The sequence below is a fragment of the Oryctolagus cuniculus genome, chromosome 11 (genome assembly GCF_964237555.1).
Source record: "Oryctolagus cuniculus chromosome 11, mOryCun1.1, whole genome shotgun sequence".
NCBI lineage: Eukaryota > Metazoa > Chordata > Mammalia > Lagomorpha > Leporidae > Oryctolagus > Oryctolagus cuniculus.
This window is the reverse complement of record NC_091442.1, coordinates 28,562,710-28,587,826: the sequence shown is the minus strand read 5'-3', so window position 1 is coordinate 28,587,826 and position 25,117 is coordinate 28,562,710. Positions and strand designations below refer to the sequence as shown.

The window sequence follows — 25,117 nt, the reverse complement described above, 5'->3', positions numbered from 1 at the left end:
TTAGGGAGGGCGCAGTCCTGTTGGATTTGTTGGCGGAGACACCGGGAGCTGAGCCCAAGGGCTTGGTGAGGGCGTAGCAGGCGACCAGCGGAGGGACTCGCTGCAGACTTTCGGAGACCTGGAGCCGGTGAGACCGAGGAGACCCACGCGCGGGAGGGGGGCGTGGTGTCCAAGGGGTTAACGAGCTGCGCCCCGCCCCAGCCCGGGGATTGGTGGTCCCGGGGGGCGTGGCTGGAGGGCGGGCCCGCGTTTGCCGCAGCCGCTGGTGGGCGGGGCCGGGCGGGGAGCGGGAGGGGCGCGAAGCGGAGCCGGGCCCGCGCCGCGCGCCCCGCCGGGCGGGCTTCGGGCTGCGCCAGCGAGCCGGGTCGGTGGCACCTGCGTCGGAGACCCCGCGTCGGACCCTGAGGCAGCGAGTAAGTGAGTCTGGTCCATCCCCGCGCCCCTCCCAGCCCCGATCTGCCGCCGTGCCCGTTGCACCGCGCGGTGCGTCTGGCCAGACTCGGAGGTGGGGAGGGGGCGCGTCCCGTTCCTGGGGTCCCGGGGGGGTGGGGAGGGAAGCAGAGATGGGGCCGATGATGTCATGGATGCTTCGCCCGGCCTGGGGGGAGGTGGCGGCCGGAGGGGGTGCGGCTCGGATTATGTCACCTCTTCCCTCTGCGCCCCGCCCCCCGGGGCCACAAGCGTTGGTGGGGAGCCCGGGGAGGTGCAGGCGGGATTTCTCCCGCCGCACAGACCCCGGGCACCTTTGCCGACCGCCTGTGGCCGGGGTGTCGCTCTCTCCCTTGGCTCTGCGGGCCGTGGGCTGCTGGTGAACGGCGACCCCCTCCGCCAGCGGAGGCTCGTGTGTGCGCGCGCGTGTGTGCTGGGGGTGGGGGGGTGCGCTGTCTGTCCCCTCAGTCCTGAAACCCCGCTCATCAGAGCCAGGCTCCAGGGGATGGGCCCCTTCCCCTCCTGGCTCCTAAGATCTCCCCTCCCATATCCCAACCAAGAAGTTCTGAAGATCTCTGCCCCCCAAAAGCCCTACAGTGTTCCAAAATCCCTTCCTCCCTGCTCAGCCCTTCTTCCTGGAAGCCCTTCCTGATTTCTCTGCCTGAACTCATTGCCTGTTTGCATCTCTCAAAACGAGCATTCCCACATGCATTTACCTGGCATTTTCTTGGTGCCAGGCAGCCTGGAGGCCCCCAAGATTCTCGCACCCTATGCCCCTGGAGCACCCACAGGCCATCCTGGAGAAGATTCAGAATGCAATCTTTCTGGAGTGCCATGAGACAAGTGCTCCAAGACCCACTGCAGCGCAGCCAGGAATGCTGTCCAGGGAGGCAGCATTTGGACTGTTTCTAGAAGGATGTGGGTTAGGCTGAGGAGAGTGGAGTGGAGAGGGGCTCGGTCAGGGGAGAGAGAGGCTGGGCCTCAGGAGAGGCCTTCGAGGGCACTGCCGCAAGCCATGCTCTGGTTATGGGGGCCGAGAGGAGTGCCAGGCTTGTTACCCATAATACACTTTCTCAAAATTCCTGCAAGGTAGGTGTGAGAACCCAAGGTGAAACAGCCTGCGTGAGGTTCCACCCGTCAGCCGAGCCATGATTTACTCCTGGAGCTGGTGCTGCCAGAACTCCCACTACTGCACTTGGCCCTGCTCACACAGGATTTGGGCAGAGCAGAAATAAGATCAGCTATGCCCTTTAGAAAGAGTTCCTTGGCAGTGGCCCTGGGAAGAGGATGCAGGAGGTAAAAGGCCAGCGAGGACCGCCGCCCACCCCCTCCCCCCACACACACCCAGGGTACTTGGCAGGAGGGTCTGCGGAGGTTGTTAGGAGGTGGAGTGGCTGGGTGTGGAGGCTCTGAAACGCAAGTGTTCTTATGGGAGAGATATAAGTAGGAGGAGGCCTGGATGGTCACAGTGAACTGGAGGGACCCATGTGTGTCCCTCCAGCAAGTCCAGCTGGCCCTGCGTGACGAATACTGTGTGTAATGTCCCAGGCACTGAGAGCTGATCAGAGAGGCAGAGTTGGGCAACAACCGTCAGTCTCAAGGTGTCAGCTGATGCCATGAGGCTGCCTTTGCGGACATACTTAGTTTCCTGGGTCAGTTTTGGACCCTGACCCACAGACAAAGCTCAAACCCCTCCCTTTGGCTCAGGCTCTGCTTCTGGTGTGTGTGTGGGGGTGGGGGGGTGATATTCCCCTCCTTCTGCTAGCTCCCTGCTGGGGTTTTGAGCAAAGAGGCTATAGCAGCCCAAGCTTGAGAAAGGCAAGGAACAGGGAATGGCCGCAAGAGGTTGACCACAGCAGGCTGGAATTATGGCAGGAAGCTCTTTGGGGAACGAGACTCAAGGAGGGCTTCCGTGGGTTGATATTCAAGGATTCCCCCGGCTAGAGCCCAGGGAAAGAAGGCTCAGGACAGTGGTCCTGGGATCTTGTTTCCATCCAGGACTTTGGGCTCTGAGTATGGGTAGGATGACACTGTAGGGAAACAGTGGGGCAGAGTGACATACCACCCGCCCTAACCTGTGTCCAGATTCTCCTTTCCTGGACGTCAGAGGCCATGGTACTGCATGTTCATGCCGCACCTTACAGTTTACAAAGCACCGGCTCAAACATCCCTGTCACTCAGGACCAGCGCAGTCACTTCTGAGGTCCGGTCTTCCCCAGTCCCAGGCCTTGGGGGTTGCCCGCTGACCGACTCCCTTGCCTCCACCTTGGATCTCTGCCTTCAGCATTAAAAAATGTGAAAAGCCTTGCGGATCCCAAACCTCCGTAAATGATGGTCTTCTCTTTTGGCAGAGAAGTCTGCCTCTGTCTCCCTCCACACCCCTCCACCCCACAGGCTGCCTTTGCTGTGTGCCACTTTTCTGAAACCATCTGACATAGACACCAGTGATAGCCCAGCTGCCCAGTCCAGGGCTCAGTCTTCAATTCTAATCTCACCCGGCCCCTTTCTTTTTTAACACTAGGAACTGCCCCCACATTCTTTTTATTTTTATTTATTGGAGATAGACAGATAGGCAGAGACAGAGGTCTCATTCACTGGTTCACTTTCCCAGTGCCTGCAGTGGCCGGGGTGAGGCTGAGCAAAATCGAGAGCTGGGAACGCTGTCCAGGTCTCCCACGTGGACCATCTCCCGTGTGGTGCAATCACTTAAGCCATCACCGCTGCTTCTCACAGTCCACGTTACCAGGAAGCTGGAGTCGGGAGTGGGAGCTGAGCTAGGAATCAAACGCAGGTGGGAAGCGGGTGTCTGAACCACTAGGCTCAACCCCCATCCCGTGCCCCCACGTTCTTGAAGCCCCCCCATCTTGGCTTTCAGAGCCTACTTCCACACTGCTTCTCAGACTTCTGGGCACTCTGCTACCCCAGCTTGAAGCCAGGCCACCCACACCACCCTTGAACGCTGGCAATCTGTGCTTTCTCCATGAGGGATGAAAGAGGCACCTGTTTCCCCCTAAGCAGTCTCCTCCCTGTGGTGGTAAGAGTGTCACGTTTACCTTAGTGCCCCAGCCCAGATCTCCCCTTGTCCTCCCCACCTGAACTCTATGAGGTTTTGCTAAAAACCCTCATAGGTTTTCCCCAAACCCTACCCAGGACCTCCCTCCCACTGCTTCCAAGCTCCAGGCCACTCAGCCTCCATCCTAGCAGTCCTCAGCCGCTCCCTACTCTGCACCCATGGATGGGGAGAAAAGGGACCCCTGTTTAGGGAGGGAAGGTGCAGCAGTCTAGGGTGTGCTGGGAGAGGAGCAGTGCAGCAACTGTGAGGCAGGAGGCATAAGGCACAACGTTCATGCTCAGGGTCACACAGCCTTGTGTGTGGGAAAGGACCACAGCCAAGGGAGAGGGAGGAGAGGGCCACGTGTTGTCCACGCCTGCGGGGCTGGCTTGCTGGTGGACTTCCAACACCCTGGGCCTGCAGTTCCTGGTGTGGTGGCTGGAACAAGCTCCCTAGGTCTGGAGCCTGACGGGGAGGTCCCAGCATTCGAAATGGGCTTCTGGGTAGAAGCCGGTCTTCAGAGCACTCAAGGGGCACTCCCTCACCTTGATGGGGAAGGAGGCTCCCTACCTGGAGTCTGGGGGAGTAGGGAGGGGTGGCCTGCCCGGCTGGATTATGCAGATCTCTGGGGCAGGTGTTCCCAGGTGCAGAATTGAGACAAAGGAACCAGGAAGCGGGCCTCTCTGCATGCAGGTAACCGGAGGCCCTGCTCCCCCTGCTCCTGTGGGCCGTCCTTGGGGGAGGGGGGACGCACCCCTGCACTAGCGCTTCGGGGACTTCACGGTGGACTGAACAGGGTCAAGGTCCACAGGGAGCGGGGGAGGGGAGTGATCCAGGAAGTCTTCCTGGTTGCAATGAATTCTTAGTAGTGTTCGGCAGGCAGGCGCGGGATCCTCTGGGGCGCCCATGGCAGGGAGGCCCCGCCCCTACCCTCCCCACCCCCAACCTGTGGGAAACGCAGGCCCCAGGGGGAGGCTCCGAGGGCGCCCGCAGCGGGCAGGCTGGGGTCCTCTGCCCCGCCTCAGCCTGCTGGGCCCTCCGTGGAGTACGGAACTCCAGGAGGGGCCCTCTCGTGCTGCCCGCTGTAGCCGCGGGAGCGGGGTGTGCCGGGGGCGGTGCCCACCGGAGCCCCAGCCGCGCGCCGCCCCAGCAGCTCCCGCCCACCCTGCCCCGCTGTCTCGGGGCGCCTGGCACGTGGCAGCTCCGCGAGGTAGGTCCTTCGTTCCTCCCATTTCGCAGACACTGCAGGCCGGGATGGCTCAGTCGGCCCCTGCAAAGTCGCGCTGCTGGTTCGGGCCGAGCCCCGACTGCGAGAGGGAGGCTTATGGCCCCTGCAGACCGAGCCTCCGAGGGGCCCAGGCTTGAGGACTCGTCAGCCCTCTACCCCCCTGGAAAGGCAAGGAGAGACGCCTGCGCTGGTAGTGAGCTTCCATTTCTGCCCCCTGGACTACAACGCCCTAGGTTAGGGAACTGGGAAGACCCCATCTCAATTTTTGGATAGGGGTGTTTTCTCTCCCTGCCCTGACTTTGAGCTTCCCTGTTGGATTCAGGTACTGTCACCATCCCCCCAGCCCATGAAGTTGAGATATAGAAGCCCACCCCCAGAGTAAAGAACCCCTAAATTTTGGGGGTTGCAGTTGAGGGGGTCACTGTCTGGGAGACACATGGAAGCAATGAGGTTAAGGCAGAAGTTGAGGAATGGGGGAAGGGGGGCTGAGCAAAGCTGGGAGGGGGTCTGCAGAGTGCCCTGGGGTGGGGCTTTACAGGGTGGGCCACAAGCAGTCCCCAGTACCAAGCTATCGCCCTCACCTCAGCCCTGTGCCTTCACCTTGGATGTCTCAAACCTCCTGTACCCACTGTAGGGAAGCAGGCACTGAGGGGCATGGTGGTAGCAGTGGGGGTGGGGCCTGACCTATCTGTCTTCCCATCTGTGCCCGCAGCGCACCCCTGGCTTAGCCATGGCGAAGCTCGAGACACTGCCTGTGCGTGCCGACCCAGGCCGGGATCCCCTCCTGGCCTTTGCCCCACGGCCCTCTGAGCTTGGACCCCCAGACCCCCGCCTGGCCATGAGCAGTGTGGGCAGTGGGGTGGCCCACGCCCAGGAGTTCGCCATGAAGAGCGTGGGCACCCGCACGGGGGGTGGCAGCAGCCAGGGTGGTTTCCCTGGTCCCCACAGCAGCGGCAGCGGCAGCGGGGCCGGCAGGGAGAGGCCAGGCCGCTACCCCTCAGAAGACAAGACTCTCGCCAACTCCCTCTACCTCAATGGCGAGCTGAGGGGCAGTGACCACACTGATGTCTGCGGCAATGTGGTGGGCAGCAGCGGTGGCAGCAGCAGCAGCGGTGGGAGCGACAAGGCCCCACCACAGTACCGTGAGCCCAGCCACCCACCCAAGCTCCTGGCCACCTCTGGCAAGCTAGACCAGGTCAGTCTCCAAGGCTTGAGTCTCTCCCAGCCTCTGTCTGGGAACGGGAGGCAGCCCAGAGAGGAGGGTTGGGATATAGGGGCCGGGATGAAGGCTGGGGAGCCAAGTCCAGGTGGTGGATCCAGAAGAGGGACTGTCTTGGGGGAGTTACGTGGTGGAGAGCCAGACCAGGGGACCGCCAGATGGGAGGTCCATGAGGGGTGGCAGGTGGGGCTGAACCAGTCTCTGTCTCATCCCAGTGCCCCTCCCTCTCCTGTGCTTTTACGTAGTGCTCAGAGCCGCTAGTTCGGCCATCTGCCTTCAAGCCTGTTGTACCCAAGAATTTCCACTCCATGCAGAACTTGTGTCCCCCGCAGACCAACGGGACCCCCGAGGGACGACAGGGCCCTGGAGGCCTCAAGGGTGGACTGGACAAGTCTCGGACCATGACCCCAGCGGGTGGGAGTGGGGGTGGCCTCTCAGACTCAGGCCGGAACTCACTCACAAGCCTGCCCACCTACAGCTCCAGCTATAGCCAGCACCTGGCACCCCTCAGTGCCTCCACCAGCCACATCAACCGCATTGGCACTGCCAGTTATGGGAGCGGCAGCAGTGGTGGGGGGTCGGGCTACCAGGACCTGGGGACCTCCGACAGCGGGCGGGCCTCCAGCAAGAGTGGGTCGTCATCATCCATGGGGCGGCCAGGCCACCTGGGATCCGGGGAGGGCGGCGGGGGAGGCCTGCCATTTGCAGCCTGCTCACCGCCCTCTCCCAGTGCTGTGATCCAGGAGCTGGAGGAGCGGCTGTGGGAGAAGGAGCAGGAGGTGGCAGCTCTGCGGCGAAGCCTGGAGCAGAGCGAGGCGGCCGTGGCCCAGGTCCTGGAGGAGCGGCAGAAGGCGTGGGAGCGGGAGCTGGCCGAGCTACGGCAGGGCTGTAGCGGCAAGCTGCAGCAGGTGGCCCGCCGTGCCCAGCGCGCCCAGCAGGGCCTCCAGCTGCAGGTGCTGCGGCTGCAGCAGGACAAGAAGCAGCTGCAGGAAGAGACGGCCCGGCTGATGCGGCAGCGGGAGGAGCTGGAAGACAAGGTGGCCGCCTGCCAGAAAGAACAGGCCGACTTCCTGCCCCGGATGGAGGAAACCAAATGGGAGGTAGGGGCTGGGGGCCTGGGTGTTCACCCTCTGGCTTCCCTTCCTTCTGTCCCCCTGGAGAGCCCCAGAGCGGTAGGTAGCCCACCACCACAGTGGGGCAGGGTCTTGAGCTGTGGGTCCTGAGTGCCACGCCTACCCGTCTGATGAGGGCTGGGGCTGGGCCCTGGGCAGCCTGGCTGCCTCCAGAGCTGACCTTCAGCCGGGCTTCCCCCTCACCTGCCCTCCCTGCCCCAGGTGTGCCAGAAGGCCGGCGAGATTTCCCTCCTGAAGCAGCAGCTGAAGGATTCGCAGGCCGACGTGTCCCAGAAGCTGAGTGAGATTGTGGGGCTGCGGTCGCAGCTGCGGGAGGGCCGGGCCTCGCTGCGAGAGAAGGAGGAGCAGCTGCTCAGCCTGAGGGACTCGTTCGGCAGCAAACAGGCCAGCCTGGAGCTGGGCGACGGCGAGCTGCCTGCGGCCTGCCTCAAGCCGCCGCTCACGCCCGTGGACCCGGCCGAGCCGCCCGAGGCGCTGGCCACTTGCGAGAGCGACGAAGCCAAGATGCGCCGTCAGGCCGGAGTGGCCGCCGCCGCCTCCCTGGCCTCCGTGGACGGGGAGGCGGATGCCGGCGGGGAGAACGGGACACGGGCCCTGCGGCGGGAGGTGGGGCGGCTGCAGGCTGAGCTGGCAGCCGAGCGGCGCGCCCGGGAGCGCCAGGGCGCCAGCTTCGCCGAGGAGCGCCGCGTGTGGCTGGAGGAGAAGGAGAAGGTCATCGAGTACCAGAAGCAGCTGCAGCTGAGCTACGTGGAGATGTACCAGCGTAACCAGCAGCTGGAGCGGCGGCTGCGCGAGCGCGGGGCCGCGGGGGGCGCCAGCACGCCCACCCCGCCACACAGCGAGGAGAAGAAAGCCTGGACCCCCTCCCGCCTCGAACGCATTGAGTCCACGGAGATCTGATCCACCGCCTGGGCACGCGGCCTTCCGACAAACGCCCTGTCGGGAGCCCGGGTCCCCAGGGTCCCCCTCCCGTCCACCGCTCTTCCCTGTGTGCCCCATATCCCCAGACCAAAGAGGTTCTCAAAGCAGCTGTGACCAGGCTCTTCCCTGCCCCCCCACCCCCCACCGGTGCCCTCCCAGCTCCAGCCCTGTCCCAGTGGCCTGCCCTCTCGGACCCTCCTTCCCCAGGAGGGAATGGGGGAGGGCAGAGTGAGCAGTGTTGAGGGCCCAGGCAGCAGGAGAGTGGCGCTCCCCTTCTTGGCACCCCTTGTTGGAGAGGGAGGTGGCAGGCCTGCTGTGCCATGAGGTTGTCCCAGTCCCTCTGGGGGTCCGGGCCACTACTGTGGGTCCTCCTGTGTCCAGTGACACTCTCTGTGCTCACTTTTTATGCCAGGGAGCCTGAAGGGGCGTGCACGGGGTCTGCCGGAGTGGACAGACCTTGGCCCTCCTTCCTGGGCAGATTGGCAGAACAAGAGGGAGCAGATGGCCTGCCTGTGGTGAGAGGGCTACCTGCCCAGCCTCTCTCCACTCCCAAGGTCTCTTGGGCTCAGGCCTCAGAGCCTGGCCTGGTCCTGAGTGTGTGTCCCTGTGTGTGTGTTGGGGGAGTGGAGGCTGGGGCTGGAAGCTCAGCACCCAGGGAAGATCTGCCCTTCTGGCCACGATCCCACAGGGCAACAGCCCCACCTGCTTGGCTGACCCCACACCCAGGGCCCTGTCCAGCTCTAACGACAGCTATTAAGTGCTGCCTGCCTCTTGGGCACTCCCTTCGTGGTGTCTGAGGCTAGATGAGTGTCTGGGATGTCTTCCTGTGTCTTGCCCGATTCCATCCCCCCCAGCCTCCTCTGCTTTCATGCTCAGAACATCCTCTTCCCAGGCTGCCTATCTCCCCAAATCTCACTTTTCTTCCAGTAGAAAATCCTGTTTGACCTTTGGTGCACTGCCCACTTCTCAGCTCCACTGGCCCAAGTCTGAGCCTGAGGCCCTTGTTTTGGGGTTTGGGGAGGGTTGGATGATACTCCCCTTGAAGAACAAGGCGTACACAAGAGCAAGCAGTGAACTCTCGGCTCCCAGAGCCCTGAGGTGCCCCAGCATTTGCCCAGGGTAGGCCTGGCATGGCCATCAGTCAGGGTTGGGACAGCTGATGTCACTTCCTCCTCTTGGGGCCCTCTCAGAATCCATTTCCCTAAGACAGGAAGGGAAAAGCAAATTTCTAATTCACCAGCAATAAAAATGAGGAGGCTTGGCCCTCAGCCCTTGTATGTCTCTTAAACTCTCTCTCTTCCTCCCACCCTCAAGATTGAGCTTGGGGTGCAAGGTAGAGAGAGCTGACAACTACTGTGAGTAAGTCCCCCCAGCCCTGACCAGCCTCCTCCCACGACTGGTGACTGTTTCATGTGCTGTGCGCCCCCCACAAAGACAGAAGTGCCCCTGCGCGTGGCCTCCTAGTCGTGCACAGCCCCTGCCGGGTGGTCCTCACCACATCTCCGGGCTGGGGAGGAGGCCACCCTGGAGACCACTGCCTGTTCCCTTCACCCTTCACTGCACTTGCCCCAGAACCTGGGCCAGGGCCACAGGGTCTGGGAGAAGAGAAGGCATTAGTAGGAAAAAAAAAAAAAATAGAAATTATGACAGTCTCAGCTTTGAGATGTCCACAAAAGAAATTATATAAATATATATATAAATATATATCTCTACCATATGTGACGGAAAGACTTCGTTTTCCTTTCCCAAAGAAATAAAACGGAGAAAGCCTGTTGGCATTCTTGGGTCTGCTTATGTCTGTGCAGGTGTGGGAGGTGAGGCCTGGGCAGGGGGTGTGGAGGGCAAAGCTGGAGCCGGCATTTCCCAGGGGGGCATGAGGGCAGGGGTGCTCACCGGGCCGAGTGAGGAGGCTGGCCCCGAGCCAAGCTTCTCTGTGTTGCCCAGGAGGAGCTGTAGTTTCACGTTTCTGCCCAGTGGAACTTTTTCTTCAGCCAAGACTGCCCTTGATAGGGCAGTTCCAGCTCAGAACCTGGCCGCCAGCCTGCTGGCCAGAGGGCATGTGAGCTGGGACAGCCAGAAGCAGCACGCCATCACCTGAGCTACCTTAGCGTGACTGGCAGGTCATGTGTTTGAGGGAGGAGTGCATGGAAGAGAAGCTGAGAACGGCTTTGCAATTAGTGGTGAGGCTCCAAGGGCCCAAGGGACCCAAGCGTGCTACACAGCAGAGAGCCGAGCTGCCCTTGATGATAATTCCCCTTGGTCATCCTCAAAAAGCCTCCAGCCAATGCGTTTTGCTATAAGTAGCACACCCTGACTTACACAAGACCTCATAGCATTCTTTATCTTTCCTCACCTGATGAGAAGCAGGTGCGTGTTACAGGTACTCGTTCATTGCAGCCCTAGACTGTTTCTCCCATGCCAGCGTGTTCCCTCCTTGCCACAAGGTGGCTGCCACGGCTCTGGGAGGGGATTGAAGCTGCACCACTTTATCCCGAGGGTAGGTTTTCCCAGAACCCTGCCATCACTCTCTTTTAAACCTTGTTGTTGGCCAGAACTCAGTCACGTGCTCTTCCCACTTCAAGGAACACTGGGAAATCGAGTAATCTGGGGAAGAGGAGCAGCAATCCGGCTTCATTCTGTGGGGGTGGGCTTGGTGCTATCCCTGGGCTCTGCCAGCCAGGGTGGGGTTGTATTCGGGGACTAGCTGTGTTTGCCCCAGGCTGGCTGGCAGTGGCACCGGGGGTCTGGGGTCACCACGCATTCACACCCAAGCCAACAGTGCCCTCCACAGAGCTCGGAGTTGGGAGCCAGGAGTGTCCCTTCTTGCCGGGAGGCATCCTCTCTACACCAAGACAGTGCCCTGGAGGGTGGGTGACTTCTCAGGTCTCCTGCACAGCCCTCAGGCTGGCTGTTCCAGCAGCCAGGGTGCTGACAAGGAATGAAAACCCTTCCCAGCACCCCCAAGGGCCCTCGGGAGCAGCAGTCTAGCCCCAGCCCCTCCTGAGAGCCATAGGCTGGGTGAAGGTTCCTGCTGGACTAAGTACCCATCCTACTGGAGCGTGAGCCCCTGCAGGGGGAGAGGGCCCCCACCCTGGCCATCGCCCCTGCTCCAGCCTCCTCAACGCAGCTTCTTACATCCATTTCGCCCAACAGGCATGTCTATCAAGCTTGTTTACCCATTATTAACTCTCCCCCTGAAAGCACGTCACAGATATGTTCTCTTGTAAATGCATTTTAGAGAAACCAGGCTCAGAGAGTTTACGTGATTTCCCAAGGCGATAAGACCCCCGACTGGCGATCCTGGGATTCGAACCTGTGTCTGAGGTGCCTGATGACTCGCACAGCGACCCATCCAGCGTGGTGTTTCCCCTCCGTAAGTACCAGACTCCCTTACTCTTCTCAGCGACATCCTCCAGTAGGAAACGTCCTTGGGAAACGCTGACGGTGTCTTTTGAGCCTCTGAGGCACCCGTCCCTGACGCCGCAGGCGGAAGTAGCAGGCAGCTGGGCGGAAGTGGAGTGCTGACACCCCGCGTTGCTGTAGGAGTGTTCGCGTCGCTGCAGCTCTCAACACATCCCGAGTCTGGTGTTGAGCGCCCGCCTTTGCCAGGCTCAGGTGAGTGGCAGCGGCCGGGAGAGAGGTCGCAGCGGCCGTGGCTCTCTGCGCTCGCGGCCGACCTTGGCCTTGGCTTTTGCGCGGAGAACCTGTTCAGCACCTCCTGGTCGGAGTGACAGGCGCCTCTCGCAGGCCCGGCCCTCGGGAGGATCTCGCCGGCCCTCAGCACTCCGGAGGTCTGTGACCTTGGCCGAGCGATTTACCTGAGCCTTGATTTCTCCTCTGTGACATGGAAATCGTAGCAGTGCTTTTCTCACATGGCTATTGCGGGGTAGTGAGGGACTGTGCCGCACCTGGTAGCACACCTTGATGTGCGTGCGGATCGCTTGGCGGTGCTGGTTCTGCAGGCGTGGGCCGGGTTCTGAGATTCTGACCTGCTTCCAGCCGAGACCGATGCGGATGGGCTATAAGGCCACACTTTGGGCAGCAAGGCCATACAGTATTTTGTTTAGCATTTGGGACGAGGTAATTGGGTCATTGTCAATGTGATGTATACCTCTTTCCCATTTTCAGAAGCCTGAGGGTACTATTGACAGCCCCTGCCCTTTTTCTCTCCCGAGCTAAGAAAGTTGCCTTTTTCCTCTGTAAACCATGACACAGCTCTTCTGTCCTGACTCGGGGACCGGGGTGTTGGGGGGGGCATCCTTGAAAGCGGCTTCATTCGTTAGCGTCCTCAGGTGGCGCCTCCTTGTCACTCACTGTGCTGCCGATGGCCAAGTGCTTTAGCACTAACTGTGCCTGGGCTTTGTGCTGCAGGCCTGTGAAGCTGCTGAGCTCTGAATTCATGCTCTCTGCCCTTGGGCACACTTTGTGAGTGGTGAGAATGGCTGCTGCTCCTGAGGGGTTCTGCATCGCCCTGCACTCAGTGGCTTTCGCAGACCAAAATAAGATCTGCATAACGCAGTGGCGAAAGTGAGGCCTTGGTCGTTAGGTGTCAGGATAGTTTTCTCCCCATGCATTGGGTTATTTGGGTTTCCAGGAAGGCCTTGTCATGCATTGCCTGAGTAAGTCACCCTTGATATAAAACTTTTGAAGTTCCTCCTCCGCTTGTCTGAAATACTGTACTACACAGCCTTGCGAACTGGAAAAGGAGGTAAAACCAAGTGTTTTCCTGAGCTAAGAGGGATGGATGTTCAGATCATTTGGGAATTTTTTTCTCAATGACTGTGTGGGTGCAGATACTTCTCTCTACCTGCCTGGATCTTGTCGTTCCTCTTGGAGTCCCTTTTGGATGGGCTGAAAGGACACAGGTGTCTGCTCCTTGTTGTATGAAGATTTTCTAAATCAGTCTTATGAAACCCTTTAAGAACAGTGACTTGAGTCAGGCATTTGGCCTAGCAGGTGAGCCACTGGCTGGGATAGCCTCGTCCCATACCAGAGTGCCTGGGTTCAAGTCCTTGCCTCAGCTCTGATTCTAGTTTTCTGCTGATGCACGTTCTAGGAGGCAGCAAAGATGACGCAGGAAGTTGGGTCCCTGACATCCACATGGGAGAACTGGATTGAGATCCCTGTTTTCAGTTTCACAGCCCCAGCCATGCCAACATTTGAGGAGTGAACCAGCGATGGAATCTCTCTGTCCCTGTCCCTCAAAATAAAAAGCTGTGGCTCTAACACAATGAGCTGTGGGTCTCTCTCTCTCTCCCTCCCTCCCTCCCCCTCCCTCCCTCCCCCTCTCCATCTCCCTCTCTCCCTCTCCCTCTCTCTCTCTCTCCCCTTCTCCCCTTCTCCCCCTCCCTCCCTCTCCCCCCCCCTTGTGTGTGTGTGTGTACACATACCATTTCCTTTCTTGTCATTCTGATAGAAGAATAGCAGAGTCTTGGAGGGTGGACTGTGTGGGCTGAAAGTTTCACCTTGATCGTGATTGCTGTTTTTCTCTGCTGTAAGTATGGATTCTAGGACGAAGAATAGGGGATGGATCGCTAGCTTGGTTTTTGGCTTGGCTTAACCCTGATCTAAACATTTTGGCAATGATGCTTTACCTTCATGATACTAGTAGGTCCATCTCCTGGTGGCCCTAATGAAGCTCAGAAGAGTCCAGGCTAGTTAACATCCTTACTAACTGCTGAAGGTCCTTCCTGTCAATATCTAAGCCAGGAGTAGGGACTATCCGGTCCACAGGCTGCATAAGACCTGCAAAATCACTTTGTCTGGCCCTGCGAAGGCAACTGCAGGCAGGGCTCAAAATTAAGTAACTATAGCAGGCTAGTTTTTCAGTTGATAATTTTGTATGGTCCACAAATGGTGTTATAAATAGGCAAATGGCCCTTGGCAGAAAAAAGATTCCCCAGCCTCTGCTAAGCCCTTGCCAAGGGCTTTAAATCTTGGTAGAGTCTCAGCAGGAGACCTCATCATCTCGAGAAAGTTAGCTGTTTCGTTTTATTAGTCTTCAGTGTTGCTCAGATAATTTGCTGAGGCAAGAATGGGCTTTGGAATATCCATTTATTTGGGGCAGTTTTCATGGGACAAGGTAGAATTGAGAGATGAGATCTGGTAACTGATAAATTGTGTATGCTGAGGGCGTCATACTTAGTCTACAGCTCGCATGGCTGCCTTCCTCTCCTTGTCTCCCCCTTAACTTCTGCACTGTGGTTTAGAATGAAGCTACGTGGCCTTGTCCAGGCCTGTACCTGGAAGGTGGAAAGTAACACTCCTGACGGCTGTAAAATCGCATCGTTTAGGATGGTTTGGGCAGTGCTTTTGGAAGTGCCGAGGTCCCAGGGTTTCTGAAGCTCCACTCCGGTTTGTTAGGAACCCCCAGAAGAGGCGGGGAGGAGGGATACCTGGGCACTGGGCAAGCAGCTTTGTGAATGCTGGTACCTGCCTGTGAACCTTCAGTGGGGGAGTCAGGAGCTCTCTGATGAACATCTCAGAGTTCCCTTTCTAGCTTGTGCATTCTTGGGCGTCTTGAAGAAGGAAGAGCTAATTCTCAAGCATGTTTTCTCTTTCTGGACAACACAGCCTGCCCTCCTCTGCTTTGCAGAGCCTTTTCTCTACTGTTCTACTTTACTGCTTCTGTATTACTTTCCTTTTCTTCTCCATAGCACTCACGACTCAGCTTCTGTAGTGGTTATATTTTAGACTTGCACAGTTAGATGTGGTGTCTGTACAGTAACTAAAAATTGCATGATAAAACATTAGTAACTACTCTGAGCCAGTATTTTGGCTCTTCATGCCTCTAAGATTTCTTATTTTATTGTCATGTCAGTTATTGGGCATCTGTAAAGAAGTTCTGTAGAGGCCGGCACTGCTGCTCACTTGGCTAATCCTCCACCTGCAGCACTGGCACCCCAGGTTCTAGTCCCAGTTGGGGCACCAGATTCTGTCCCGATTGCTCCTCTTCCAGTCCAGCTCTCTGCTGTGGCCCAGGAAGGCAGTGGAGGATGGCCCAAGTGCTTGGGCCCTGCACCTGCATGGGAGACCAGGAGGGAGCACCTGGCTCCTGGCTTCAGATCAGCGCAGCGTGCCAGCCATTTGGGGTGTGAACCAATGGAAAAGGAAGACCGTTCTCTCTGTCTCTCTGTCTTTCTCTCCCACTGTCTAACTCTGCCTGTCCAAAAAAAAAAAAAGTTCTGTAGATAGGAAGTGCTTACAGTAAAAATAACTTCAATGTTTTCATTTTACAGAGAGGTTATCTTCTCCATTCATTGTCTTCTTGAAAAATAATTTCCTGTTAGAACATGCATTTTGTAAATTTTGTAATTTGTCAGTTATATGTGTTTAAACAGCCAACTAGTTCAACAGCTTTCTTCTTCCATCCCTTGGTTCCCTACTAGCACTTCTAACTATTCATCCATTTCTTTTGGCATTGGTCGGTATACAGGTTGGGTACCCCTAATCTGAAAACCCCAAGTTCTCTAAAATCCAAGACTTTTTGAGCACCAACATGATGCCACAAGTGGAAGATTCTACCCCTGACTTCTTGTGAGACTCAAAACTAGGTGCAGTAAAAATATTGTATAAAATTAGCCTCGGACTCTGTGTATAAGGTGCATATAACACATGAAGGAATTTTGTGGTTAGACTTGCATCTCTAAGATGTCTCATTATGCATTTGCAAGTATCCCCAAATCTAAAAAATTTTCAAGTTTAAAACATGTCTGGTTCCAGACATTTCAGATAAGGGATGCTCAGTGTGTTTTTCTTAAAAAGAAAAAAAATGCTTTGGTGTTTCTTGATTTCGTAGTTTTATATATAATTTTTTGACTTGTTTATTATGAACTTTGAGACCATAGATCTCTTATCACTACCCAACTATCCCTACTCCTTTTCCCCTCCCTTCATCCTCCATAATATGGTTAGGCCAATAGTCAAGGTTTGTATTAATGAAACTGTATAAATACTATCAACATAATTTTTTTTTTTTTTTTTGGACAGGCAGAGTGGATAGTGAGAGAGAGAGACAGAGAGAAAGGTCTTCCTTTTGCCGTTGGTTCACCCTCCAATGGCCGCTGCGGCTGGCGTGCTGCAGCTGGCGCACTGCAGCCAGCGCACCGCGCTGATCCGAAGGCAGAAGCCAGGTACTTATCCTGGTCTCCATGGGGTGCAGGGCCCAAGCACTTGGGCCATCCTCCACTGCCTTCCCTGGCCACAGCAGAGAGCTGGCCTGGAGGAGGGGCAACCGGGAAAGAATCCGGCACCCCGACCGGGACTAGAACCTGGTGTGCTGGCGCCACTAGGTGGAGGATTAGCCTATTGAGCCGCGGTGCCGGCCCTATCCGCATAATATTAAGCAGTGAGTATGAGAACATCTTCTATCTTGTACAACTTTTTTGCCTTCCCTGGAGTTAATAATTTTTGTTACTGTTATTGGCTTGGTTGTATGTCAACCTATCATTTGTCCAGGTTACCCATTGGAAGTACGTTCCCCTCCCTTGATACTGTTCATCTCTTCCAGTGCGTTATGTTCTCACGTGCTCTTGTGCTGGATCTTACTTCATCTTCATCCTGGGGTACCTTTGCTTCTCTCCTGTGTTGGATCCTAACTTGTGGATCCTGTATCTCTCCTGCTAACTTTCAGGTCTTCATTTGTGCGACAGCTCTGCTTACTTTGATCCTGGATCAACCTGCAAACCATTCCTTCACATAGATTTCAGTCTTTGAGTTACTCTTCTTGCCTTTCTGTAAGTAGTATAAACCAACCACAGTGATAGCTTGAATATTAGACTATCGGGTGGGGGAGGCCTTTGGGTTTACCCAGTTTAACCCTCCAGCTCTCTGGCACTTGGAAACCCTGGAAGACCATAGATTGCTCAACACCTCTTTCTCTGCCTCTCAGTCTGGAACCCGTTTCCTGACTCCCATTCTTGTCTCTCTAGTTTACCAGTAATATGGGTTTGGGAATTGATTTTGATAGCAAACTTCTCTTAATCCTTTGTCAAATTTCTTAATCTTGTGAAGTCTCTTTCTTATCAATAACCTGGGAACAATAAGCCTACCTTACAGAAAAGTTGTAAGGATTGAAACTAAAACAGGTAAAACAGCTTATACAAGGTCTGGCGCAGAGGAAGCCTGAAGGCAGGTGTGACTCTTATTATTTGCATCCTGGCACTTAGACTGTGTTTGTACGAGTTAAAAGTCAATTCGAGGGGCCAGCACCATGGCTCACTTGGTTAGTCCTCCATGTGCAGCGCCGGCATCCTGTATGGGCACCAGGTTCTAGACCCGGTTGCTCCTCTTCCAGGCCAGCTCTCTGCTGTGGCCCAGGAGGGCAGTGGAGGATGGCCCAGGTGCTTGAGCTCCTGCAGCTGCATGGGAGACCAGGAGGAAGCACCTGGCTCCTGGCTTCGGAACGGCACAATGCCGGCCATAGCGGCCATTTGGGGGGTGAACCATTGGAAGGAAGACCTTCTCTCTCTCTCTCTCTCTCTCTCACTATCTAAATCTCTACCTGTCAAATAAAAAAAAAAAAAAAAAAGATTTAAAAGTCAATTCAAAACACCGGATCAACACCAAACATTGATGTTCTTGGAAATGGTTCTTTTGTTCATTTCAGGACTGTATACCGTAGTTTCACTATGTACGCTTAGGTAGAATCAGTTGAATAATTTTCGTTATTTAATGTGCTTTTAAAATAACATTATTTGGGCCCCGGTGTTGTGGCATAATAGGTAACAGCTGCCACCTGCAATGCCAGCATCCCATATGGGCACCAGTTCGAGACGTGGCTGCTCTACTTGCCATCTAACAGCTCCTAGCTAATGCACCTGGGAAAGCAGCAGCAGATGGCCCAAGATCCACCCTGGCTGTTGCAGCCGTTGTAGGGAGTGAAGCAGCACGTGGAAAATCTGTCTCTACCTCTCCCTCTCTCTCTGTAACTCTGCCTTTCAAATAAATAAATAAATCTTTTTTTTAAAAAATAACATTATTTATAGAGTTTTTTTCATTAATCCATATACTCTTCTATAATTAACAGTTTTAACCCCACTAACAAGGAGAAACAGTTAAGTTATCAAAGATGTTACAGAAAGTGTTTCCTCAGGGAAACTGAATCTTGGTGCCTGCAAGCCCAGCCTCCTCCTACTGGATGAATATTTGGGGTGTTCTCAGTTTTTTGTACTTAAGCATAATACGGCTATTTTGTTTAAATTGATGCTTTAAAAAGTTATTTCTTAGGATGTGCTTTCCAAGATGAGGTGAAGGACTACAGATGTGAACAGTTTGTGGCTTTAGCTGTTTGCTGTGTTGCCCTAAATTCAGATGCCAGCTTCCAGGGCAAGTCTTCGAAGGCCTGCTCTGTAAACTGGGGAATTCTGTCACTTGGTAGTCTATCTGCCTCCGCATGCCTGTGTTGCAGTATTAATCGAGATTCCTACTGATTACCATGAGGCCTGTAAATCTTCAGTTGTTATCTAAATAGTAAAAAGTTATTTCAGTACTGTTTTTCCTTTGTTTTTCTAATTTTTGAAAAGTCGGCTCTCTGTATTCATAGGCATACACTAGTGGTCTGTGGCAGAGATAAGTGGACTTTTTCTGTAAAGAGCCACACTTTGTGGACCACACAGTCTCTACCACAGTTACTCAATTCTGCACTTGTAGTGGGAAAGCAGACTGTGTAATCAATGACCCATCAATGTTCGTATAAAACTGTACTTAAAACGGGATGTAGGCCCCAAGACATGGTCTGCTGACCTCTGGTCTGTAACATCAGGTCCCAAAGGTTGAAACTCGGTGAGCAGACTGGCCCCCAGACCACAGTAAAAGCCAAATGTTGAAGATTCAATGTGAAAGAATTCTCTGGTTCACAAAGGAGTTAGATCCTGCATTCCTGTGTAGCTGGGCCTTTGGAACAAAGTCCTTGGGCTTCTCTCTGGTCCCCTCTTTCTGATGCTGTGGATTCTGGTAGGAAGGGACTGACAATAGCATTGGTCAGGCATTTCACAAAGTTGTTCTGGCTCCATTAAGACCCTCATGTGATTTGCTGCAGAACAGCCCTGTCTGGTCCATTGATTGGCAGCTCGGGTCTCCTTGGGTCCTGTCAAGCTGTGGCACTTAAGTGCAAAGAAAGGTAATAAGCATTAAGAAAAAGCAAGAGTACAGCATAGTTCATTTTAGAGTTTTTCATGATTTCTACCATGGGAGAAGAATGGGACTTGTACCATTCTCAGGCAGAGTAAGGAAGTAACCAACACACAGCTCACTGAAAATGTTGCTAATCTGCCTCCTCCGGAGGCAGCTTGTCAGCGGGGCAGCAGTGTGAACCGGTGAGCCCTGAGCCCGGAGCTCAGCTCTGAGCTGCTCTTTGCTTCCCAGCCCTGAACTGACGGCGAGCAGGCCCTTAGCCATCTGCTCTCCCTCACCACAATGAGTTTGTGAATGTACTTTGCAGTGGCACAGTCACTCTGCAGTAGTGATTCAGAATCCATTATGAGCCTTCCAGAGAGAGCAGGCATCTTCCCAAAGGTGCAGGAACAGCCTGAGCATGGAAGAATCTGTAGCTGCAAGTTTTGTGCTTTAAGAACAGGGAAGGTTATTGTGGGTATAGTTAAGTAAACTTCACATGTAATCCCATTTTTTTACCCTGTGCTATTGGCATGACAGCTTTTACAAATGTTCCTGTTTTTCAAGTGGGACCTTTATGTACTGATACCAAAGAGGTGGAGTGGGTTGCTCACTTCTGTTCCTAACTTTCTTTTGGGAAACCTGCCTTCCTCCTTCCTGTCAAATGTTGACAGAGCAACTGCGTCTTCTCAAGCAGACCCTACTTCCCTTCTCCAGTGAAGGAAGTCTGGATTGAGCAGCAGTCCAGGAACTGCCCCTTGTACTCTGGTTCTGGGCTTTCCCTGTGCCTTTATGCAAGTCACACAGAGTTTATCCCTGCCTTGAGTCAACAGCAGTGTAGTTTGAATCTATTTCTTATAATGTGTAAATTTTGGTATTGTGATAGGTGGAAACCACTCATTCTTCATCTACCCTTTTTTCAGTATCTGGCAGCAATTCTGGCCCAGTCACTTGTGGTCCATGGCTCTTGTGATATGCCGAAGATTTCCAGGCAGTTTCTGTGGAACAGCTCCCCGTCCAGCTCTAATCAAGCACCGTTTAAACAAGAAATTGCCTGGTGACACCTGTGCGGATTGTGCTCTCAGTATTGACACCAGAATGGCAGCCACTCTCAAGTTGTTAAAGCCTTTAGAATACCGAGCATTTTGCAGTCCTTTTGCCTCCAGATCAATCCCCAGTGTGGCATATTGGAATGTGGGAAGCAACACAAGGCACAAGGGACAGGACTCTCCCAAACACACTAGCCCCCACCAGCCTAGCAGAAAAGTTAAGAACATTGGTGGCACCTCCTCTTCTCGGAAGATCCTCACAACGAGCCGAGCCCTCCTGGGTCTGGAATTCAGCAAGGCTTCTACCTCCAAGGCCAGCACGTTGCAGCCAGGCTCACTGAGGGCCAGGAGAATGGATGAAGAAGATGTGGAAGTTTTTGACACCCTTGAAAGCACCCGAGTTTTTCTGCAGCTAAGACCAGAGTACCAGCTTCACAGCTATCACAGGGCTAAGACTTGTCAGCCCCTGACTGTTTCAGAAGGTGAACTAATTTTACATGAAGTCACAGTTTATCAAAACAATCTTCAGCCTCAAATCATTGTTGATTATTTCTGCAAGCTGAGCACTTTGCCTGCAGAGCAGCGTCCTCTTTTGCTGTCCAGTGCCAGCTTTGCATTGCTTTGCCAACTGAGTGTGAAAAACATATGGCTCTTTAAGACCCCGGATCTGATCAGTATTTTGACAGCCTTTGTCCGTTTAGGAATCTCTCACTCCCATCCAATGCTAGATGTGTATGAAACCAGATTTTGCCATCAGGTGTGGGAGATGAATCTGGATCAGCTCCTCCTGGTAGCTGATCTGTGGCGGTACTTGGGTCACAGAGTACCTCGGTATTTAAAAATCTTTTTTAGTTATCTTAATTTGCACTGGAAAGATCTATCTTTGTCTCAACTGATTCACTTAATTTATATTATAGGTGAAAGTCGTGAGGTACCCCAGGACCTAATGCGAAAACTGGAATCATTGATCCTTAAGTATATCGAGTTGGTCAATTTAGAGGAGCTTGGTACAATCTGTTTAGGATTCTTTAAGTCAAGTAGTAGTCTCTCTGAATTTGCCATGCGGAAAATTGGAGACTTGGCTTGTGCTGACATGCAACATCTGAGTAGTCACGCCTTAGTGAATATTCTTAAAATGTTCCGTTTCACTCACGTGGATCACATAAATTTCATGAAGCGATTTGGAGAGATTGCTCCTCAGCGGATTCCTTCCCTTGGGGTTCAGGGTGTCATGCACCTGACTCTGAGCTGCTCGGCCTTGCGCATCCTGGATGAAAGAGTAATGAATGCTGTGGCTGCTTCTTTACCTCCCAGGGTAGCACACTGTCGAAGTAAAGATGTTGCCAAAATTCTGTGGTCATTTGGAACTCTGAATTACAAGCCACCCAACGCAGAAGAATTTTATTCCAGCTTGATAAATGAGATTCACAGAAAGATGCCTGAATTCAACCAGTACCCAGAACACCTGCTCACCTGCCTGCTGGGCCTGGCATTTTCTGAGTACTTCCCAGTGGAGTTCATCAATTTTGCTCTGAGTCCAGAGTTTGTCAGGTTAGCTCAGGAGAGAAGTAAGTTTGAACTGTCTAAGGAACTGTATACTCTTGATGGTACAGTTGGTATTGAGTGTCCAGATTATAAAGGCAGTCGCCTTAGTTCTCATTTCCAGCAAGAGGTATCTGAAAAGCTGTGGAACTTAGCAAGAAAGGATATGACCTCAAAGCCTGAATTTCTAGAAGCCCTCTTTTCACTTGAGACCATGTTGGGTGGGCCCCAGTACATCAGGCACCATATGATTTTGCCTCATACCCGATCTTCTGACTTAGAAGTCCAGCTTGATGTTAACATGAAGCCATTGCCATTTAACACGGAAGCCATCTCAACTGAAGATGTCACCAAATTAAGGCTTAAGCATGTAGGAGTCATCCTTACAGATGATTTGATGAATCAGTTACTGAAAGGGAAAGTCAGAGGGCATTTCCAGGGGGAAGCTGAGTCAGAGACTGAGCAGCAGCCCATAAAGTTAGAGAAGGCAGCCATACCCTTGGGGGACTCCCTTTGCAATGTAGCCGATAGATCAGAGGCAGTGGGGATGGCTGGCTTGTGCTCCCCAGACCATGCGCAGGCCCCACTAGTGAAACTGGCTATTCAGTTGACAAACAAGAACCAATATTGCTATGGTACCAGGGATCTCCTTGGACTGCACAATATGAAGAGGCGACAGCTGGTTCGGATTGGATACCGCGTGGTAGAGTTACCCCACTGGGAATGGCTCCCACTCCTGAAACGAACTCGCTTAGAAAAGCTGGCGTTCCTCCATGAGAAAGTGTTCACTTCTGCTCTCTGAGGGCCTTCGGGGGCATTTGTACTCACAGAAGCTATCCGTACGCATGGTACCAGCTACAGGTGGAATGGCCCTTTCCTGAAATCCCAGCTCTCCACAATCACACACTGAACACTGACGTCAGGCTCAGAATGTTTTGGATTTTGGAGTTTGGTTTTCCAAATTAGAGACACTTAACTGATAAAGTCTATGCAAATGTTCTAAAGTCTGAAAAAATCTGAAATTTGAAACACTTCTCGTCCCAAGCATTTGAGATAAGTGATATTCAACCCATGTTACAAAACATTTATAGAAGGTGGAATATGTTTGGTAATAAATCTTCTATCTTGAGGAGATGTAGTTGTGTTCTTGTCTGTGGTGGAGTGGTGCTAGTCTGTTACTGTGAATTGTAACCTGGTGGGGTTGTACAAATTGCTACCAATTTGTGCTTATTACTCTTAGTAAATAATAAACATCTTAAAAAGTCCTATGGTCCATGTAAGTGCTGTTACATTTTTCTTTCTGTGTTTACTGGTAAGCCTTATGTAACAATTATTTTTGGGCTTTTAGAATAAAAGTCTATCTAGTCAGATGTTATCTAAAGTAATTTTTTTTCTTAAATGGTTTTCAAATACTTGGCTTTAAAATAAGAATCTCTTAAAACATCTCTTGCATTTCAAGATTTCCTCCCCCTCCCCGTGGGTATTTTCACACCCTCTAAAGTTAAAAGTCCTTTTTCATGTTTAGACTTGGTTAGTTGTCATAGTTGGTGATTCTTCCTACTTTAAGGAACCATTTCAAAACCATAAGCTTGAGGCAGGCCTGGTGGCACAGCAGGTTAAGCAGCTGCTTGAGATGCCCACGTCCCATGTCAGAGTGCCTTGTTCATGTCCCACTGCTGTGTGCTTCCATTCCAGTCTCCTGCTAACGTGCCTGGGAGGCAGCAGATGATATCTCAAGTACTTGGGTTCTTGCTACCAGAATGGGAGACCTGAATGGAGTTCCTGGCTCCTAACTTCAGGCCTGGCCCAGTCCTGACTGTTAAGTGGATGGAAGGTATCTGTGTCTCCCTCTCTCTGTCACTCTGCCTTTCAAATAAATCTTTGTTAAAATAGCTTAATATATTCCATTTAGCCCTCCCTTCCACATTTCTACTCCTCTTGCGTAAACTGTCCCTCAGTCCCTGCACCCGATATTTTCATTCTGGTCTCCCTGCTCACCTGCTGGTGGGTAACTGTGTGAGATAGGCAGTGACAACTGTTTTTTTTTTTTAACCAGCTCTAAAAAAAAATACTTATAAGTCAAACTTTTTCATGGATGGACAGGTAACTCAATTTAGAAATTATAAGCAGTATTGTACTTCTCTAAAAGCCAGAGTGCCCCATTTATAAAATTGCTCAGTGCATTGGTATTCCACCCACTCTGTGAGGTTAAATGCTTTTCTCTTATTTGACAGGTAATCTTTTCTCCTCTTCTTCTCCCCTCTGTAACCTGTAACCTGTTTGAGCCTAGTCTTTAGAATATGTGTATTTGCCAGAATTCTTCAAAATCAGATTGCGTAACTCAGCTAAAGCAACTTCTTTGTACGTCAAAGGAAGATGGATGCTCACGTATTCACAAAGTGTCATGGTCACCTTATTCTCTTCCTTCGTACTTTCTTAGCCTCGGGTTCTGAACCTCAACCACAACAGGTCGGCTTGATTGCTTCACGCTCCAAGGAAGCACCAGCAGCAGGCTTTACATAGGGTGACCAGCTTGTCCCAGTTTGCCTGGGACTTTCTTTCCTTTTTTTTTTTTTTTTTTTTTTTTTTTTATTTTTATTTTTTTTGACAGGCAGAGTGGACAGTGAGAGAGAGAGACAGAGAGAAAGGTCTTCCTTTGCCGTTGGTTCACCCTCCAATGGCCGCCGCGGCCGGCGCGCTGCGGCCGGCGCACCGCGCTGATCCGATGGCAGGAGCCAGGAGCCAGGTGCTTTTCCTGGTCTCCCATGGGGTGCAGGGCCCAAGCACCTGGGCCATCCTCCACTGCACTCCCGGGCCACAGCAGAGGGCTGGCCTGGAAGAGGGGCAACCGGGACAGAATCCGGCGCCCCAACCGGGACTAGAACCCGGTGTGCCGGCGCCGCTAGGCGGAGGATTAGCCTAGTGAGCCACGGCGCCGGCCATTTTTTTTTTTTTTTTTTTTGACAGGCAGAGTGGACAGTGAGAGAGAGAGACAGAGAGAAAGGTCTTCCTTTGCCGTTGGTTCACCCTCCAATGGCTGCCACGGCCGGCGCGCTGCGGCCAGTGCACCATGCTGATCTGATGGCAGGAGCCAGGTACTTCTCCTGGTCTCTCATGGGGTGCAGGGCCCAAGTACTTGGGTCATCCTCCACTGCACTCCCTGGCCACAGCAGAGAGCTGGCCTGGAAGAGGGGCAACCGGGACAGAATCCGGTGCCCCGACCAGGACTAGAACCCAGTGTGCCAGCGCCGCAAGGCGGAGGATTAGCCTAGTGAGCCGCGGCGCCGGCTACAATATTCTTTCTTGATGAGCTACATTAGGATGGCCTCTGACAAACACCTGACATACTATTAATAACAACATGGTGGTGATTCATAGCTAATGTTTACTGAGTATTGTGTGTCAAGAGTTGTGCTAAAAGCATAATATGTA

The 25,117-nt window shown here is 53.5% G+C and overlaps 3 protein-coding genes and 1 long non-coding RNA gene across 12 annotated transcripts in view; 3 read left to right on the top strand and 1 right to left on the bottom strand.

The window, feature by feature from the left end:
• The first annotated feature begins 280 nt into the window (after positions 1-280).
• Positions 281-22,950, top strand: LZTS3 (leucine zipper tumor suppressor family member 3). Of its 8 annotated transcripts, none has more exons than XM_051845213.2 (8): positions 288-413; positions 3,305-3,463; positions 4,116-4,174; positions 4,721-4,877; positions 5,422-5,904; positions 6,174-7,028; positions 7,263-11,597; positions 20,018-22,950. In XM_051845213.2, the coding sequence occupies exons 2-7, from the start codon at positions 3,410-3,412 to the stop codon at positions 7,959-7,961; spliced, it is 2,307 nt and encodes a 768-aa protein (XP_051701173.2). In that variant the 5' UTR covers positions 288-413; positions 3,305-3,409; the 3' UTR covers positions 7,962-11,597; positions 20,018-22,950. The 8 variants fall into 8 exon arrangements, with proteins under 8 accessions (XP_017197224.2, XP_051701173.2, XP_002710965.2 ...); XM_051845212.2 differs by lacking the exon at positions 288-413 and adding an exon at positions 3,082-3,220; XM_002710919.5 differs by lacking the exon at positions 3,305-3,463 and having other exon boundaries at positions 294-413.
• On the bottom strand, positions 2,965-11,452 carry LOC138844324 (uncharacterized). The gene is made up of 3 exons (XR_011379967.1): positions 11,296-11,452; positions 7,245-7,388; positions 2,965-3,203 (listed from the first exon to the last, which is right to left on the bottom strand). It is a non-coding gene; the product is annotated as an uncharacterized lncRNA (long non-coding RNA).
• UBOX5 (U-box domain containing 5) overlaps positions 11,463-25,117 on the top strand; it is a 33,383-nt gene continuing 19,728 nt past the window's right edge. For both annotated transcript variants that reach the window (XM_051845220.2, XM_051845219.2), the window contains exon 1: positions 11,463-11,597. The gene's annotated coding sequence lies outside the window, so the exon portion shown is untranslated. The remainder of the gene's footprint in view (positions 11,598-25,117) is intronic.
• On the top strand, positions 20,055-22,950 carry FASTKD5 (FAST kinase domains 5). Its single transcript, XM_070052015.1, has one exon. The coding sequence runs from the start codon at positions 20,055-20,057 to the stop codon at positions 22,485-22,487; it is 2,433 nt and encodes an 810-aa protein (XP_069908116.1). The 3' UTR covers positions 22,488-22,950.

Excerpts from the sequence above, each read along its gene's own strand:
- LZTS3 (XM_051845213.2), top strand. The coding sequence starts at position 3,410 with ATGAGGGATGAAAGAGGCACCTGTTTCCCCCTAAGCAGTCTCCTCCCT. Across the intron at positions 3,464-4,115 it reads GCAGTCTCCTCCCTGTGGTG|GTGTTCCCAGGTGCAGAATT; the intron begins GTAAGAGTGTCA and ends TCTCTGGGGCAG. Across the intron at positions 7,029-7,262 it reads TGGAGGAAACCAAATGGGAG|GTGTGCCAGAAGGCCGGCGA; the intron begins GTAGGGGCTGGG and ends TCCCTGCCCCAG.
- FASTKD5 (XM_070052015.1), top strand. The coding sequence starts at position 20,055 with ATGGCTCTTGTGATATGCCGAAGATTTCCAGGCAGTTTCTGTGGAACA.